Source organism: Hydra viridissima, unplaced genomic scaffold (genome assembly GCF_058129835.1).
Source record: "Hydra viridissima isolate aposymbiotic clone 2 unplaced genomic scaffold, HvirCarnegie_v1 scaffold_2, whole genome shotgun sequence".
Classification (NCBI taxonomy): Eukaryota; Metazoa; Cnidaria; class Hydrozoa; order Anthoathecata; family Hydridae; genus Hydra; species Hydra viridissima.
The window spans coordinates 4,512,485-4,532,048 of NW_028324301.1; the positions used below are offsets into that span (position 1 = coordinate 4,512,485).

The window sequence follows — 19,564 nt, forward strand, 5'->3', positions numbered from 1 at the left end:
TACTACTACTAGTTACATTATGAGCTATATAGTTATCTTGAGAAAAAGATACAGTGGTATAATGTTCTTTCTTTACACTCCTTCGGCATCCTGAAGCATTTAAAAGTGTCACATTGTGTTTTCTATCAAAATCAAAACAGTTGTTTCTGTCTGTCATTATCTCAACATCATTATTTTTCTTTTAAAAAAATCCTTTGGCACCAAAACTAAGTAGTTGCTAATGACAGCATATTGAGGACTTTCAAAACAACATTTACAATAAGGCATCCATCTCGGTTACTAATTTTACCTAATTCCTTGTGATTGTTTCTGTTCTGTTCCAAAACACTCGCTGTCATTATCACTTGCTGAGTCTTTTTCAGGAAAGGTTCCCTAACCTTTCGGTGAATATAATAGATAAGACCTGTATATAAAAAAGTTGTGGTCAACAGTATTTTCTTAAGCCATGCTTAACAGTGCAGCCTGGCTGTTTATCAAGTACAGATATCTAATTTTTTTTTCACAGCAGTCAACCAAGATGTTTAAATCATTGAACATGGTAAACAAAACCCTACCACACTTTGCGCATATACATTTCAAAATGTTTCTTACAAGCCTTTGACAAGAACAACAAGATTTATCTTTAAAGTTTATGTTTTGTATTAAGTGTAATTCTCTTTGTCCAAGTGCTGTCAGAAACTAATTTTACTTTTTGTAGAAACACCAGAAAATGAATGAAGCAGATCGGTTGGTTATCTTGCTTGCACTGAAAAACAGTTATTTTTAGAAAATATTTTTCTGGCTGCTGTTAGTGGTCGAGTGATTCGAAGGCTTTCAGCGATAAATCACTGAAGCATGTCTAAATGTACCAGGAAATGGAATACAAATATTTAGTAGCAAAACCATAATTTGAAAGGATTGACTGGACTTATCACCAGCCAATTCATACTGTCTCATTCCGCGGCATTCAGAAACGGTAAAAAGAGCTATTAAAGATGAACTGCAACCAGTTCAAAAGTTTATGGCAACAAAGCGAGACATAAGATAATACAAAGCAAAGTGTCTGGAATTACCTTGAATTTATAGCAAAGCTGATTCCCTTTAACTTATATACAGAATTGGCTGAAGAAAAATTATATTCTACACAGCTTAGGTGGAATCCCGAATATTTTATGCACAAAAAAAACGAAATGAGTTGTTCTTATGTATAATTATTTACAAGAATCTTTAACTTATACAAAGAGTGTTACCTGTTTAGGTAGAAGCTGGGAGTGGAAGACAAGATCCAACAAACAAAACTTTCCACTATTTAGAATCAGCACGTCAGGGAGCAACATTCTGCATAAGTTACAGTTTTCCAACATGAGGAATATAGTTTTCGACTTACCCAAGTGTGTATGAATGCATACACGTGTGTGTATTTATATGCAGCTTGTGTGCGTGTGTGTGATTGTATAGGATTGATTAGTTATAACAAAAAAAAAAAAAAAACTGATCTAAAGTTGCACCTTTAAAGATCTGGTACTTTAAAAAGATTTTTTACAAAACATTTTTTAAGATTTTTTTTACAAAGTTTTATTAAATTTTTTTAAGCATTTATAAAAATCGGTTTCTTCCTTGATCATTTAAAGTACAACATTTTGATGGCATAAAAAATAGGATGCATGTTTGGCATAGCGCTCTCAGCTAAACTAAATATTCCCTACTTTCATTTGGTGTCTTTGATTATAATAAGTTCGTTTCGCGCATTGATAATATAAAGCAGTAAACTCTTTATTCTGGACAATAAATCCACGCTCAAATGCTAATTTTAAAAAAACATCAAAGTAATGAAACTATCTTCCATATAAAATCATTTTAAAATATATTAATATTTCTTTATATATAAAAGATAAAAAAAAACTATCGAACTCTATTTAAAAAAAAAAACAATAACTAAAACAAGCCTAAAACAATACTAAAAGTTTGCGTAATTTATGCAGCATCAGAAAAAAAAAAAAATCAAAGAAATATGCATTTAAGGTCTTAAGCTTTTAAAAGCAAAGAAAGAAAAATCGAATAAAATCCGGTTTAAAAACTTTTACATGAAAAATACTTTAAAAAAATATCCACGTTTAGAAAGGCTAAACCTAATTGGCAAATATATGTCCCATGGGAATCCACACATTTTTTGACTCAACAGAGTGTATTAGAAACTCCTCTCCGCAACCTTGAAGTTGATTTGTCCAATCGCGTGCTAGACCGTAGTTCACCCAAGTTCTTTTGACGTTTAATGAAGAAATGTATTCAACAAAATGACTACCTTCCTTAGATCCAAAATACCACATCGCATTAACGTTTTGATGTTCAGTTAGGATCTTAGATATGTGGTCCCGACTCCCGGTTAAAATATTTACTACACCCCCTGGTAAATCTGAAGTATCAAACACCTTTCGAAGAAAAAAAATTTAAAAAGATATTAAACGTAAGCTAAAGAATAATGTCTAAACGATTATGCAATATATAACGATTTCGTAACATCTTTTAACCATTAAAATACCTGATAAAGAGAGAGTGCTGGCAAAGGGTACTTTTCACTAGGCACAATGATGACCGAATTTCCACGAACTATAGCAGGAGCTAGAAGCGAAACGAAAGATAGCAAAGGTGATTCATCAGGACAAGCTATACCAATGACACCAACTGGTTCATTAACTCTTAACACAGTTCCATAGTACTGAGTCTCCTATTAATAAAAACAAAGCAATGATAAAAAAGTGAAATTAATTTTGCTTATGCAAAAATTATGATAACTCATTTCAAAAGACAATTATGTTATGAGACAATTTCGTGTTGTATGAATATTAGGACTCAGTGAAATATAACAGCGATGAAAACTATGAAAAGACTTTAATTAGATTTTTTTAAAAATATTTTTCTAAAAATGTATGGTAGCCATGCATACATGCAATCTGCTGATTGCGATCATCTTACAATTTTATTTAAAATCCTTTCAAAAAATGATCATAATGCAAATACTCAGTTACTTGATCGCAATAAAATGGCTATAAGTGGAAAAACACACCTGAATATTACCACCATACTTGTCTGCATAGGCAGCCCAGTAAAATAAACGTTGGAGTGAAATGTTAATTTCCTTTTCAGCCTCATCATTGGAGCATGAAGTAGACTTGCACAAGCACTCTATAAACTCTTGCCTCCTTAACTCAAGATTTTCTGCAATATAGTAGACAATCTGTGCCTTGTTATGACCGGTACGTTTGCTCCAGCTAAAAAGCATATTCTAAAATTACTTTTTGTTAATCAAATCCACAAAGCTTATGTATAGAAAAATATACGAAAAGTTATTTGATCATTCAGGGTAAATCATAAAACAAATATGCGTTCTCACCCATCTTGAGAACTATGAGCCACTTCTACAGCATCTCTAACATCTTTACAGTTTGATTCACCAACTTGTCCAATGACACAAGAATCTTTATTTAGAATAGGACGAGAATAATTGGAATCAGGACGAACTTGTTTCCCACCAATATAAAGTTTCAACGTTTGGTCAATTCTTAAACAGAAGAACAAATGTTCAAGAAGTTTCCATGAACAAATACGCAAATGCAGAATTAATTAAATAGCAGAATTTGTTACTTTTCATTAAGTTTTTCAAGAATTTTTCTTTTCTTTACAAAAATAAAATATCTTACTTAGGAGAAGAGTCATTACTGGAAAGTAATGGATTTGAGTTTATGTTTGATACTCCAGGAAACCAAGCTGCTCCAAACTTTGAAATTTCAAAAGTAGATGTATCAACATTGATTTTTGGTTGCCATTTTAATTTCACATACTCATACAGTCCCTAATAATAAATGATAATAAAGGGAAAAAAATTAATCTATAATAAATGAGAAGCAATTGAAAAAAAGTAACAACTAGAAATTGTATGCATGTAATGTAATGTATGCAATGTATGTAATGTATGTTATGTATATATATTTATATAAAATATTACAACTAAATTCACCTCTTTACCACCATCACGACCAAAACCACTTTCCTTGTAACCTCCAAAACCTGCTGCTGCATCAAAAACATTATGATTATTTATCCAAACTGTTCCAGCTTTAATATGGCTAGAAACCTCCATTGCTAAACCTATATGTTCAGACCAAACACTTGCAGCCAGACCATAAATTGAGTTATTTGCCAAAGCAATAGCTTCTTTTGCTGTTCGAAAAGGTAGTACAACAAGAACTGGACCAAATACCTAATAAAGCAAATGGTATCTTTGTAAGGACAAATTAAATAAAACTAGAAAGTGAAATTAGACTCCAGAAGAAAAGTTTTTTAACATACCTCTTCTAGAACAATCCTTGAGGTTGTCGAAACATTTGTCACCAAGGTTGGTGGGTAATAACATCCTTGAGATGGAATTTCACAACACTGGTATATCTAAAAAAAAAACTTACAATGAAAAAGGGAAGAACAGAAACTCTCAGTACTTAGAACACAGCAAGTTTAAAATGATATTACATATCAATTTTAAACTCAAAACATGATTTGAACTGATCTGATTTAATGAATAAAAACTGATTTATTTTATTAAATGTTACTAAGCAAATGCCACTAAGCAGAAGAAAAGCTTATATGATTTTAGTAGGAAAATCCAGATAAATATATAACTCCTCAGAAAACACTTTATTACTAATTTGCTATCACTAGAAAAAAAAATTATAATTATATTAACAAGCAAATCATTTGAAGGTTTCTGGTTTTTCTGGTTTTGGGGAAAAAGAAACACTTTACATAATTTTTTTCAACCACTGAAACTGGTACAGCTGTGATTATTTTTATCAGTTCAATATAACTTTGTAAATTACTCTAGTCTAATTGTAAAAAAAAAATGTGTTTTTTGCAGTCAGTGTCTGGAGTGATATTGACTTTAGATCACAGTTTTTGGCTGCTTAGGTTAGAGAACATGTCTCAAAAAAATATGTCTCAAAAACCAGTAGTTTTTCAGTAGGACAATTTTTTGCTGCATAATACTAAGAAAATCACCTACAAAACAAATTATGATCATTTGACATAAATGGTTATGAAACACTTGACTTTATAAGCAGGTAATATAATGAAATGTAACCTAAATAAATACAATCTAAAGACTCTATTTTATTACAATCCAAATGAACTTTATGAAATGGATGTATTCATAATGAATAGATTGACTTTGTGAATGTAATAGTAAGAAGATCTTCTGTTTTGAAGACTAAGAAATCATACTAATACCTAAAAGACTTAAACGTTTAAATGAAACTTTTTTTTTTGAAATTTGTCACAAAAATTATATAACATAATGTATATAACCTCAGCTCCGTCTCTTCTGGCTTCTTCAACAAATTGTTCAATTGATTTTCTCTGTGATTCATCAATAATAGCACTCATATCAATGCATTTGTCCAATGAAGGACCCACTCTAAGAGTTTTCATTCTCTCTTTTAACTTTTTAATAACAGATTCTGCAACAGTCTCCTGTACTAGTAACCTAGAACCAGCACTGCACACCTTAAATAAAATGAAATATAATAGTATTAAAAAAATAAACTAAAAAGAATGTTGACTTAAAAAATGTGACTTAAATTTCTAATCCCATTAAGTTTATGTATAAATTCATTTTATTTTAAGTTAATGTATTAAAAAAGGTAACTCTAACAACTAGAGAAAAAAGGGAGCTATTATGTGCCCAACAAAGATTTAGGGTGGAATGCAAGAACCGAACTTGAGTCAAGTTCGACTTGAAATCTCAAGTTCGACTTTGTCAAGTCAGACTTGAAAAATTGACTTGAGCGAATGCGTAAACGAGACTTGAAAATTTCAAGTTCATGCTTGAGAAAGTCGAACTTGAAAAATAGTTGAGGCGTTGAATTCAGGGCGCTTATCGGAAAATGCACTTCGCAACCAATAGCGGCAATGGATTTTTTTTACGGGAATAACTTTTTACTGAAACAAATTCGTGTAATGATATTTTTATAATATACGATTAAATAAAAAGTTAATAAAACGGTCTTGCTATGCATTTTTCATTACAAAAATAAATTCATCTTGGCACTTTCAGTTCCAAATCCTAAGATGTAGGTAAACAACGGTTGGTCGTATGTTCCACTCAAGTGATCAAGACAATATCTCTTGATTTCTCCATTTTAACAGATTCTATTTGAATTAAAATATATGTAAATGTTCTAGAAAACACAGAATCTTATCTTGGGGATGATACTATACTAATGTATTTTTATTTATATTTTTTCTAATACTTTAATGAAAATAGCGGGTTTTTTTACTAATAAAAATTTAATGTTAAACAAAAATCTCTTATTAAAAAAATAACAAAAAAGCAATATAATGAAATTCATGATCTTGATAAAGAACTAATGCAAAAACAAATAGAAATAACTAATCTAAAAAAAAATCACTCCAGAAAAAGCAACAATACAAACAAAAAGAACATGAAATTAAAATTGAAATTTATCCAAAAAAAAAAACACAACAGAATTATTCTATGCGAGGATTATTATTTTCAAACAATATCAGATCCAAATTTTTTTTTTTAAGAATGTTTTAATTTATCACTTTATTTTTAGTGAAATTGTTTTCTTCATATATAATACTAATTTGAAATATAAAATGTAATTCTTTTGAAATAATATGCAGTATAAATATTTGCAAATAATGTTTTTGTTATCAGACCTTTATCCATAATCAGACACAATTTTTTTTATCTATAATCAGACAAAATTTTTTTTTTAAAAAAATGAGTTCAAAATTTGATTTCTCTTTGTTTCTGTAAAAATATCTCTTGTGAATGCTTCAGCACCATATTCTTCATTGCTATTTTGTATTTCATTGCCTCCACAATAATCATTTTGTAGAAGGGAAATGTTGTGAAGCACAAAACAGGATATTATTATAGCTATGGAATTTTGTAGTTTTGTTCGTAAGGGAATGTTAAGACAAGGGTATCATTTTTTTGATATACCAAAACGATATTCAACAAAAACATTCAACATGTGTGTACTTCTTAAGCTGTAATTGTATCTGATTTCACTTTCATTTTTGAGTTAGAAAAAGGTGTCATTGAATATTATTTACAAGGATAGCCAGAATCACCTAAAACATGAACATGTTGGCAAGCTTCAAAAACTTGTTTAATAGCTGAGTTGGCAAAAAAAAAAAGAATCCTAAACACTTCCAGGCCATTGAACACAAGCAGATAAAATTTCTTTTGAAGCACCTGCAATGACCTGGCCAATTCAAAGAAAAAAAATCCCATTTTTGTTTTGATAAATTTCTGCTCTTTCTCCACAAGGAATTATCATAGGAATAAGTGTTCCACCAATTGCTTCTATACATGCTGGGAATCCTTTAATTTGGTAAAATCTAAATAATGGTTGATAAATGTAAATATTTTCTTTACGTAAGAAAAGTTCAAAGTTTGTATGAAATTACAAAATCAGATATCCATAAAAACTTATAATCACTTTTGGTGAATTATTAAAGAATCAGCTTCTGTTGGAAAGAGTTTATTTATTGTTACTTGAGTATATTATCATTTGTTGGTATAAAATGATGTTATTTAAAAACATAACATAAAATCTACAATAAGAAGGTAGAATTGTCTGATGCCATTTCTTGAATATCTACTCAGTTGGAATGAACCAGTAGCATAAAACTGAAATGTAATAGCCAGTTGTTGTACAGATGAAAGAGGGCACCCTCAATTGTTTACATTATTGTTAGTATAGTCATTAGCTAATATTAAAAAGGTTTCTGTGGAAAATCTGTATCACCTTTTAAATTCTATATTGTTTTAAACTTCTAAAAGATTGGCTCTGTCAATAATAAACCTTGGCATGTGATTTGGCATTCTTCTTCTTCTTCTTCTAAAATTCAGCTCATACCGATTAAATGTTTTAAAACAAGTTTTTTTTAAATACTTCATATTACTGCAACTACTTCTCATGAACTCTCTTTTACTCCTTTGACATGTATCACTTCTTTGTATAACTAGAACTGTTTATTAATAAATGGAATTTACTTTTACACTGTAACACATAAACGTGCCTTAAACAACCTTTTATAATGCTAGGATGTTCGACATTTCAAAAGGCTAATAAAAATTTTTAATGGCATCAAAATATGACATGTTGGATCATTACATACGAGATACAGGATGTTTTGAAAGACACACGATTTTACAATGTTGGTATTCAGCTTTCTGTAATAAATTCATTGCAAATATTCTTTCACAATGTAATCTTTTAATTAATCACGTCAATATACCCAAGTAACTACTTTTGCTTGTTAAAAACTCATTTTCATATTTGCAAAGGTTGTAATAAATTATATAGTAATAGTTAAGTTTTGTTGCGCATCAGCAAAATGATAATGGCGTTTTTTGTGTTTTTTTCAAGTTTGGTTTCAAGATTGTTCTGAAGCAGACTTAAAAAATTGACTTGAAAATTCAAAAATTCTTGTTTTTCAAGTCTGACTTCAGTTCAAGTTCGCTTCCTGCATTCCGTTCAAGTCAGACTTGAGATTTGAAGCCTGACTTGAAATTTCAAGTTCGCTTCTTGCATTCGGAAGGAATTTTTGCTCAAGTCTGGTTTGAAGTCAGACTTGAAAACGGTCTTTTTTTGGCGGTTTTCAAGTCTGACTTGAGTTGAAGTTCGCTTTATGCATTCGCTCAAGTCGCACTTAAGGTTTGAAGTTCGACTTCAAATTTGAAGTTCGGTTCTTGCATTCCACCCTTGTTCTTAACCTTCTATACAAAGTTAGGGAAGGTTTTCTATAAGCCTTCAAACAAATAAGATAATTATGATTGAATTGCTATTTGGTGAAGCTAACAAGGCAAAATGATTATTTTGTTCTAACCAATCATTTAGCTATTAGCATAACCAAATTTCTACATACAGTGAACACTGCTTGGCAACCTTCAGTTCACAAAATAAAAGGCAACAGCCTAGAGAGGTCTACCAAACAAAATGAAATTCTTAACAAGTCTTGAATGCATGATCAATAATTTTTAAACAGGCTCCTTGTCTAAACGAAATTTGTGCAATGCTTTTTAACACATTATGCAGTCAAAGGACACTTTTTTCATAAAGAAAAATGGTCCAGAAAGTTATGGTATAATGCGAGTCCTTTTTATTTTGTTTTTTACAAGCAGAGCCAATCTACTTGAGGTTTATTTAGACCAAAAAGAATGCTTTTATTTTATAAAGATATACATTGGTTAAAATATGCAAGAAAAGAGGGCTTATTTCTCATCATTTGAAGATTAAATATTACTTCATTTTATGCAGGGGCATAAGTTTTTTGCTGATTTATCAGGTCATATTTATCCATTTCATATTTATACACAAAATTTATTTCTTCAGAAGTTTAGGTGGGTCATTAAAAAATTTTTAACCAGATTACATTTATAATAACCTAATAAGATTGGTGCTGAAAAAAGTAAAAGAGATGATTGTTAAACTCCTTTAAAAAAAATAAATTGTTGAATTTAGCTAAAATTTGTTTTTGTATAGAAAATTGAAATATCAAATTAGGCTAACAAAATAACAAGATGATGGAAACCAAAAAAACCCTAAAAATTAAAAAAAAAAATTAAAACACACTGAGAAGCATGCAACAATTGGTACCACAATGTGATACAATCACCAGCAATATAAAATACAATCACCAGCAATATAAAATACAATCACCAGCAAAAAAATACTAACAACTAAAAAGTCCCTTCTTAGAAATTGGTGGTTCTTTTTGCTATTGCATACATACTCCAAATCTCTCTGTTGTAAAAAAGCAGAGGACCTAAATGTGTTTAAAATGTTATATTATTTCCCATGAGCTGTTGAATGAATAGTCATATCTCTAGCAGACTGTTGGTGCTGAATTTTTAGCACAACATTTTGAAGATTGAATATGTATTAACTTAAAAACAGTTTTCTAGAAGTAGACACAAGATATTGTTTTTCAGTACCCCCCCCCCCCCCACTGCTAAATTAAGTTATTAAATAACTTGATGCAAAGCTAGTAGTAAAAAATAGTTAGAACGGAACAAAATATATTATCATTAGCATGAAATAAATTTCTTTGCATCTCACATATGTAATTAATTCCATCATTGCAATATTTAATTACAGGCCAATATCATGGGCTAAACATAGCTCAAAGTTATGGTCAACCACTGAACAAATAAAACGTTGCTTTACTAAATATTTCACAACTTGCTGATGCACAGCTGCACAAACTCAGAGCAGAAGTTTTTTGATTCTTATAGTCTCTACTAGCAGGTGTTATGTGGATGACAAAGGCCATGCAGTGATCAGGAATGAATTTAAACTGACTGCTTCGGTAATTGTTATTGTTTCTATGAAAGTTTTTAATGATGCTAAGAAGCACTCAATTAAGCTTTTGAGTTCAATCAGTAACAAAAACAGAGTCTTAAATACAAAAACTTAACCAAGTTGCTGTAGACAACTTAGATTATTGATTAATGAGAAGATATTAACGTTAAGGCCATTCTCATAAACATAAATTATGCAATTTGAATTTGTTTGTTTTTTTAAAAAATGTAACTTTTTATGATATATAACTTGCTAGAATTTATTGAAGTTGTTACGTAGTTTTGATATCAAGCAATTGCTCAAATAACTTTTAAAATATAAAAAAACAAAAATGTGAAAAAAGTTTAGTATATAAACCTAAAAATGCAATTAGGAAACACGCAATTTTTTTTTAACAACAGATTTAATCTATTTGGTATTAACTTGAGATGTTCGTTACATTATTTATAACTTGAATTTACAACAATAGATGAGAAATCCTATATGTAAGAACTGTAACTAGTGAACAACCAAAAACCAAATTTCCAGCCAAAACCAAAAGTACCAAAATTTTGGTTTAGTAAAAAACTGAAACCAAACTTCGAGTGAAATCAAAACCAAAACTGAAACAATCCGAAACTTGAAAACCAAATAAATGCCAAAATAAAATGAAAAAACTATTTTGCATATACAGTGTGTCTCATAAGTCATTACAAAAACTAAACCTATGTAATATGCAAAAATATTTATTTCTGGTGAACCAATTACATTTCATCTTCATTACTATTAGTTTAGTTTATCACTACTAGAGTTTTTTAAATAAACTAAATTTTGCATATGAGTGCACTATCAATTGGAATCAGATGATTATGCAAAACAAAGTTCTATGGACAGATGAGGTGTATAATTATCTAGTTGGAACTGTCTAAACCAAGAACATAGGTTTTTTCAGCAAAACTATCATCCCAACATTTTCATTGAAACTGGGACTATTTATAGTGATAATTGTCTATGTTAAAGCACCATGTAGTTCCATAATTGAAAGCCCATGAAAAATGTGTATCAACTTTATACCAACAAGATGGCACTCCGCTGCATATAAGGAGAAATATGCAACAACTTTTAACAGAGACCTTCAAAAATATTAGTTTTTTAATATTCATTAATAACTGGTAGGCCTTCATAATTATTAGTTGTTTTTTCACCAAGTTCTGGCCACCACATTCACCAGATTTATCGCTTTGCATTTTCAGGTACTAGGGTAATCTAAAACAGTCAGTGTATGCGCCCATAGCATCTTTAACACTTGAAAATCTAAAGACTTGAATATCAAATGCTACCTAACAAATACCAACTGACAATATGCAACCAGTGCTTCTGTCTTTTATTGATCACCTTCAATTTATACTGAAAAGTGATGGCAGTCATATTGAATGATATTTACAAACCCCATTCCTATGACATTTATTTATCATTCAAACTTGTTTGATTAAATCAAAATTTGGAAAAATAGATTTGTTTTTGTAGTGACTTATGGGACACATGGTATTTAAACGATCAGTGTGTAACATAATTGAATAAAAAGTAAAATGTAAGACATTTTAATATTTGACATTCACTTAAGAATGATTTGTGAAAAATAATAAGAGAATTTGAGAAGAATAAATTTGGTTGAATCAATTATGTTACATGGGTTTGATTAAAATTACTACAACTCTTGAATAACTAAAAACTGATTGTGCACCCAATTAAAAAAAAACACGAATTTGATTAAAAAAATCATCATGATCTCACACTAAATTAAAAATAAATAATCAAAATTTAAAAAATAATCTCCTAATCAAAATTTTGGATTACTAGGGTAATAGTTTGAACTGAAATTTTGGCTGAAACTGAACAACTTTTTGGTGTTGGTTTCAGCTGAAAGTTTCTGTTCAATAATTGCAATTACCTACAAAATAAATAATAAAACTACAAATATTGTACCTAGAGACTAAATAAAAACAAAAACAAAAAAAGTAAAAAGAAAAAAACTAATTTAATAATGTATATATTTTAATAAGTAATGTTTTTACCTGCCCTTGGTTAAACCAAATGGCCATAACAATTCCTTCAACAGCTGAATCAAGATCAGCTGAATCAAATACAATAACAGGTGACTTTCCACCAAGCTCTAATGATATTTTTTTGCCAGTACCAGCTGTGATACGCCGCAATATCTTTCCCACCTAGATTTTTAAAAAAATAACAAGTGTATTTATGTGTGCTTTTTTGGAAAAATTCAAGTTTTAAAGCTGAATCACTTAACAACTATGCAAATATTTTTATTTTAATTCAGCTGATGATCTTGTTGATCATCAGCTGAATTCTATTCATAATCAAATAGCCATGGACTTTAATGATAATTTTAAAATGTGTCTAGATCTATGTGTAGCTCTGTAATATGTATGTTTGGTTCTAACTAATCTCTCTGCTTTTTCACTATTTAAGTTTAAAATTTCTTATGATTTTTCAACACTATTTCCTGGTCATTCCAGCTTTTACACTATATTAGGAACTGTGGTAAAAGTTGATCTATTAAATGTCAAAAAGAAAAATCAACCTCAGTAGAACCAGTAAATCCAACTTTATCAATTTCAGGATGTACTGCAAGTGCACTTCCAAACTTCCCATCTCCAGTAACAACATTTAAAACACCTGGTGGTAAACCAGCTTCAGCGCAAATATCAGCAAAAAGCAAAGCACTCAGTCGTGTATAAGATGCTGGCTTCAAAATAACTGTATTTCCCATAGCAAGTGCAGGACAAACCTTCCAAATAAGTAACATTAATGGAAAATTCCAAGCAACAATACCTGCTACTATTCCTAGTGGAGCCCAGTCTACAAAATAAATTTTAGACAGTTATTTTAATTTAAAACTAATCAAAATCAAGAAAACCAAGAAAAACTACAGTTTATAATTTTAAAATAAACTTAATAAAACATTATACTATATCCATACCTTTCATTTCAGTATCCATCAGCTCTGCCCATCCAACATGGTGGTATAAATGCCTAGCAACAACTTGTGTATCATAATCTCTTGTTTCTCTTATAGGTTTACCATTGTCCAGGCTTTCAACTACAGAGATTAATCTCATATGTTTTTGAACATGACGAGCTATACTGTAAATATGTAGAGCTCTAGCATGATTTGATAAAGATGACCAAGTGTCAAAAGCAGATCGTGCAGCTTCAACAGCAAGATCAATATCTTCCTTTGTTCCTTGAGTTGTTTTAGCAAGAAATTCACCTAAAACAAGATCTATCATTAGAAAAAAACCAGACTTCTATAATCAAAATAACTTAAAACAAAATATGAAAAAGCATAGCAAAATATTTTTAAAAAATACCATTAGCAGGACATGTGCTTTCAAAAATCTCCCTTCCTTTAGGAGTCAACCATTTACCATTAATAAAATGACCAAATACTCTGTCATGGCTTTCTAACCATTGATAAGCAATCTTTGGGGATTCTGGAGCAGGGCCATATTCAAGATTCTTGTATAACCTACCAACATTTGACTCTTTATGTGGTGATGACATTTGTTATACACTTAAATAAAATCATATTGTAAAATCATAAAAACAATAAAATAGTAAATTTATATATAAATCATATATTGATCAAATATAAATTGCTTTGATTCTAACCATTTTTGTTTTTATTATTTTCTCATCTTTAACTTTCTTTTTTTTTTTTTAAGAAAAATATTTCTCTTTCAACTTAAAACTTGTTAAGTAAACACATTTTGGATTGCATTATGGATTTTAGGACTCACAAACCTATTAATTAATTCCTGACCTAGCTGTCATGTAATAATCTATAAAGAAATAATATTTGACCTTTATAAACATACAGACTTTAAATTAAAGTCAAAATAGTGAAGAAAGTGCCATAAAAAAGATTGTGTGAATGGACAATTTTTTACCTGAATAAATGAACTTAAAAAAAAAAAAAACAGATTTTTATTTTGCCCTTAACATCTGTTTAAGATAAGGCAAATAGTTATGCAGTTATAAAATAGAAAATAAAATTCTGCATTTCTTTTTCATTTAACTATTAAAATATAACTTAGGTAATATGTTAAACAGTTTCCATACCAAAGATTATAACATGAACCAAATTTAGTTATGTAATTCATATATGGTGTTCATATAATTCTGTCAAATTTCAACAGTGTACAAAAAGTCTAAAGCATATAGCTGCTTTATTTTAAATCTTGATGCATACATAGCTGAACCAGCCAAATATCATTTAATAATGGATAATCCTGTATTTCGATAAATTAAGAAAAAAAAGCAAAATTGTATTTATCTTAACTGAAGTAAAATTTTAAAATAGTATTAAATATATTCGTAACCCTACATTTAGACAGCACTCTCCAATTTTTTTACTTATCTTTTGGTTGCTTTTAGTTGACACGATAGTTGAGATTGTCCTTAGATATTTTGTCACATGTAAGCTTGCAATTCCGGGTATTTTTAATCCCGGACTATTCTGTACAAACCGAATTTTTGTACGACATAGTCCGGATAAAAGAAATTCTCGTTCTAACGCACTTCGCGCACACGTCCCGGGAATCATGAGAAACCGCCACGGAAAACTCCGAAAAAATCCTTTGGATGATCCTTACACATTACTGTTCTCAAAAATGCAAAAAATGAAATCTTTTGTGACCGGCCGAGAAAAAAAAATCAGTTTGAATTTTTTCATTTATTCCTTAAAATCATGAATTGACAACTTTGACTCTTTTTGCATTTTTACAGCATATCTAAACAAATTCTACTCAAGCACTCTTTAGATGTGGATACTGAGATGAATTTGACCAAAAACATCTTTACTAAGAAAAAATGTGTAAAATATAAATATATTAATATAAATCCTTTTTAAAGTTTTATATCTATTCTAACAAGCCGTAAATGATACCATTTCCTGATATGTAATTTTTTATTAGACAGGGTTTGTTAGTTCTTCCCAATATGTCTAAAGGACCAATCTTTAAATATTTGCTTTGTGCTATATTTTTAATCAAAATTTTTTTTCTGAATTCCGAGAAACAGCACTGACAAAATAAAGTATGCAATACTTACATATCTGTGCATGAGAATTTATCTGCTTCGGATCCCATTTTAAAGGTAAATTTTCCATAAAAATCTAATGATGACAAGGTGTTTCTTGACCAATAACTCATTTTCTTTTTAACTTTCAAATACATTTTCAATGTCAACTTTTTAGTCACCAATGACAGCCAATCATATGCATAAAAGTAGTGATTTTCTTTAGGTCTGCTTTGCGATCATGCCTAATTCAGTCAAGTCCCATGATGAATGCAGGAAAACAGTTTGTTTTCTCTGCATGAGAAAGTGTGTCATAGAGGTGAAAGGCCACTTGATACAAGTTGTGCTAGAAACCCTTCCAACTCCTATAGACTTCAGTGACTCAAGAGTGCCCAGAGGCATTTGTGACACATGTAGGCTTGCATTAGGGAAAAACAAGGGTGAGAGTCTGTCACCATTTCTCCTGTCTTTGACTTCTCCTCTATCAGGATGAGACCAGTTACAAGAGAGCAAGCATGTGACTGTCTTATCTGTAAGATAGGGCAGATGAAGTTCCTTGAAAAGCATCCTCTGGATAACCCACCATCTTCAAATTCAGCACAGCCTCAAGCAACGCAGCAGAGGTGCTCAGACTGCTTTTCAATCATTGGAAGAGGGGTGCCACACAACTGCAGCAATGCCTCCTTCAGTGAAAATATGACAGCACTTGCACTTGAAAATGCTAAGGTTGGAGAGCAAATTGCAGCATCTGTAGTTGCTGCCAAGGAAGTCTCTCCACATGGGACTGTGAAACTGGCTCAAGCCTCTGACGGACGCCCTTTGCGAGTGAAGAAAGATAAAACTTATTGTTCTTAATAGGTACTGCTACATTATTTTTGTGGTTTAAATACTTAAGAGATTTTTGTAACTTAGTAATGAGAATTCCTCTGTGATCCTAGGTCCATCCAATGCCAAAAATCTCTTCCCTGAAGCTGATGTTTTGAGCGCTCGAGATTTAGTGCAACTTCAAGCCAACAACGGGCTGTAAAATCAATTTGTAAAGAAGCTAGTGTTCACACTTAACTACTTCTCTCAGGCTCGAGTCTTGGAGCCAAACATTCACACAAAGTTTGCTGAGCTTGGCAAGAGCTTAGCAGAATACTTTACCCAATCTACAATTGAGATCAAACTGACAAAACAGAAAAAAGAAGTCAAATTGTTGTTCACTGCATCAAACTAGCAGACCTTCTTGATCAGCTGCTGCTCCAAAGGAAAATTTACTCAGAACATGTCGTGAAGCTTGGCATTGATGGTGGAGGAGACTTTCTTAAGATTAGCCTCGGAATTCAAGAAGCTGAACAACCTGAAGACTTACAATCTCCCCCTCAAAAAAAGACTCTGGCTTCACAAGTGGCAAAAGACACAAGCGTCAAGCACCAGCTTCTGGTTGCCATTGCTGAAGATGTTCCTGAAAACTACACCAACATTCAGAAGATCCTTAACTTAATCCATCCTGATGGAGTTGACTTTCTCCTCTTCTGCGACTTAAAACTAAAACATTGTATGTGGCATTCAGTCCCATTTCTGCTCACATTCCTGCACTTGGTGTGATGTTGAAGCAAAAAAACTCTCTCAAAAAGGGAACCTTCGGACGTTTGGGTCACTGCGACAGTGCTTTGATGCCTTTCAGGTAAAAATTACATTCCTTCTTTACGTGGAAAATTTATAACAGCCTTAATTTTTTACTATTTCAGTTACCAATTCAAACAACAATAACTGTTTCTTGATACTAGATCTAATCTTTATTCTTTCATTAATGTCAATTTAATAGAAAAATTGGAAAAATAAAATTGTTCTTGTGTTTCAGACTGTTCAAGAATGTCATTCACTTGCCACTCTTCAACAAACCAGACAGCTCTTTGGTCCTCACCTTCATAGCACCCATGGAGCTCCACCTCCTCCTTGGTGTGGTCAATCACCTCTTCAAGGCCTTGAAAGAGGCTTGGCCAAAGGCTGATGATTGGCCAAGATCACTGCACATCAAGAGCCAGCCTTTCCATGGTGGCCAGTTTGCTGGCAATGAATGTCGTAAGCTTCTGAGGAATGTAGATGTGCCGAGGCAACTGGCTGAGCAGGTACTTTTAAAGTTTTACAACTTACCTTATGCTAATCTCTTCAGAAGTACATGGTATAGTGTTTTGTTTCTGTTTTTCTTTACTAAATTTGAGCATTTCTTTATACAGGATTGTGCCTTCAATATTTTTGGCATCATTGAGACTCTTCAAAAGTTTGATGCTGTAGTGTCCTCCTGCTTTGGCAGCACCCTTGATCCTCACTTCGCTTCAAAGATTCAGGCCTTCAGAGCATTATACCTTTCTCTCCAAGGGGTCAGTGTCACCTCAAACGTTCACGCAGTGTTCTTCCATGTGGAAGACTTTATTCTGTTGAAAAAAGAATCACTTGGCAAATACAGTGAGCAAGCCACTGAGGCACTGAATCACAGCTTCAAATATCATTGGGAAAGATACAAAAGGCCCAACAACCATCCAGAGTATGCAAAGTGGCTCAAAACATGCATGGTTGACTTCAACAGCAAGAGTGTCTAAAGTCATCAAGAGTTTATAATCTGTTTGGCTTGATTTAGGAATCCTTTTTAAAGATTATTGTGTACACATTCATCTTAGTATCCATATCTAAAGAGTGCTTGAGTAGAATTTGTTTAGATATGCTGTAAAAATGCAAAAAGAGTTAAAGTTGTGATTTCATGATTTTAAGGAATAAATGAAAAAATTCAAACTGGTTTTTTTTTCTCGGACGGTCACAAAAGATTTCATTTTTTGCATTTTTGAGAACAGTAATGTGTAAGGATCATTCCCTCCAAAGGATTTTTTCGGAGTCTTCCGTGGCGGTTTCTCATGATTCCCGGGACGTGTGCGCGAGGTTAGAATTATGTATATCGGAGTTCCAAGAGAAAATGAGTTATCAATTTTAATAATTACTTTTAAAATATATATATATTTTTTTTATAATTTTTTTCTAAATAATTTGTTTAAATATAAACTATTTAAAGCATAAGTTATTATTTCTTTAAAAAGTAAAGCTAAAGTTTAAAGTAATTTTTTCTATTAGAAAAAAATCTTTCTCCCAACGTTTAAAATGGGAAATAAAATAATTCAAAGCTCGCAACTTGTCGGTTTCACAGTCATTAAAAATGAATGAGCTTTTTCTAAATCATCACCACTTGCTGCCGCCCCGCCCCGCCCCCCCATTTTCCCCAATTTCCCCAATTTCAAAAAGTGTCAATGTTTTTGTATTATTGACAATAACGTCTCATACTAAATTTAGTATGTCGGAGATTGTTCTATTTTAATATCACGATGGATCTTAGATGCCATTTTAGGTGCTTCGGTCAAATCCAGTGTGTCTGATGCAAGTGATCCTCGTACTACACTAGGATTAAAGGCTTTTAGTTTTTTGAGCTACTCTGCCTATTGTTTTTAGAACTTTAACGAAGAAGGTACTGTGACTCTTTCTACCTCTAATTGAACGTTGCTTCGGCCATTTAGTATGTATTGAAGAAATTCACTTACATCAGTTCGGCATTCTTGCATACAAAACATTAGAGTTGCATCCAATTTTTTGCTTATCTTATTATCGGCATCTTTTAATTTGTTCAGCATTAATGTAAATTCTGTATGCAAGCTAGTACCTCGACGACAAAGTGCTTCTACCATTACTTTTATGGGAACCGAAATTGTACAAATCTATGGTAATATACTTCATCGTGTGATGAAACCCTCAGAATTACCTTGGTCTGGATAAATATCAATTAATGCTTTTTGTATACAATTTTTTATCTAAAACATTTTTTTTAAGCATTGAAAGAAGGCTGTTCTCCAAAATTTGCATTTAATTTTTGGGTTCTTTATTTTTCAACTTCAGATGTCGTTCTTCATCGATGATCTCATCTAAACATTGTTAAAACCTTTCGTACATTTTTGATGGCTAGCCTAAAATGGATTTTTGTTTGCTCACATTTAAGTATTTTATTTCAATCAATCTAGTCCAGTAAATCTTTCTCAAATTCCTCTTCCTCGACAGAGTCACATTTAAAAAATTCATCATCAAATTTTGGT

General features: G+C 31.3%; 2 protein-coding genes across 2 annotated transcripts; one reads left to right on the forward strand and one right to left on the reverse strand.

Moving 5' to 3' along the window:
• Positions 1-1,963: 1,963 nt before the first annotated feature.
• LOC145181843 (aldehyde dehydrogenase family 16 member A1-like) lies at positions 1,964-14,881 on the reverse strand. The gene is made up of 14 exons (XM_090078659.1): positions 14,758-14,881; positions 14,175-14,212; positions 13,742-13,944; positions 13,351-13,641; positions 12,952-13,229; positions 12,425-12,577; positions 5,335-5,532; positions 4,327-4,422; positions 3,995-4,237; positions 3,678-3,829; positions 3,371-3,538; positions 3,044-3,248; positions 2,519-2,704; positions 1,964-2,408 (listed from the first exon to the last, which is right to left on the reverse strand). The coding sequence occupies exons 3-14, from the start codon at positions 13,932-13,934 to the stop codon at positions 2,109-2,111; spliced, it is 2,463 nt and encodes an 820-aa protein (XP_089934785.1). The 5' UTR covers positions 13,935-13,944; positions 14,175-14,212; positions 14,758-14,881; the 3' UTR covers positions 1,964-2,108.
• Positions 14,882-14,967: 86 nt separating this feature from the next.
• On the forward strand, positions 14,968-18,224 carry LOC149891633 (uncharacterized). Its single transcript, XM_090078676.1, has 5 exons — positions 14,968-15,527; positions 15,676-16,307; positions 16,388-17,118; positions 17,296-17,563; positions 17,672-18,224. The coding sequence occupies exons 3-5, from the start codon at positions 17,039-17,041 to the stop codon at positions 18,032-18,034; spliced, it is 711 nt and encodes a 236-aa protein (XP_089934802.1). The 5' UTR covers positions 14,968-15,527; positions 15,676-16,307; positions 16,388-17,038; the 3' UTR covers positions 18,035-18,224.
• Positions 18,225-19,564: the final 1,340 nt, after the last annotated feature.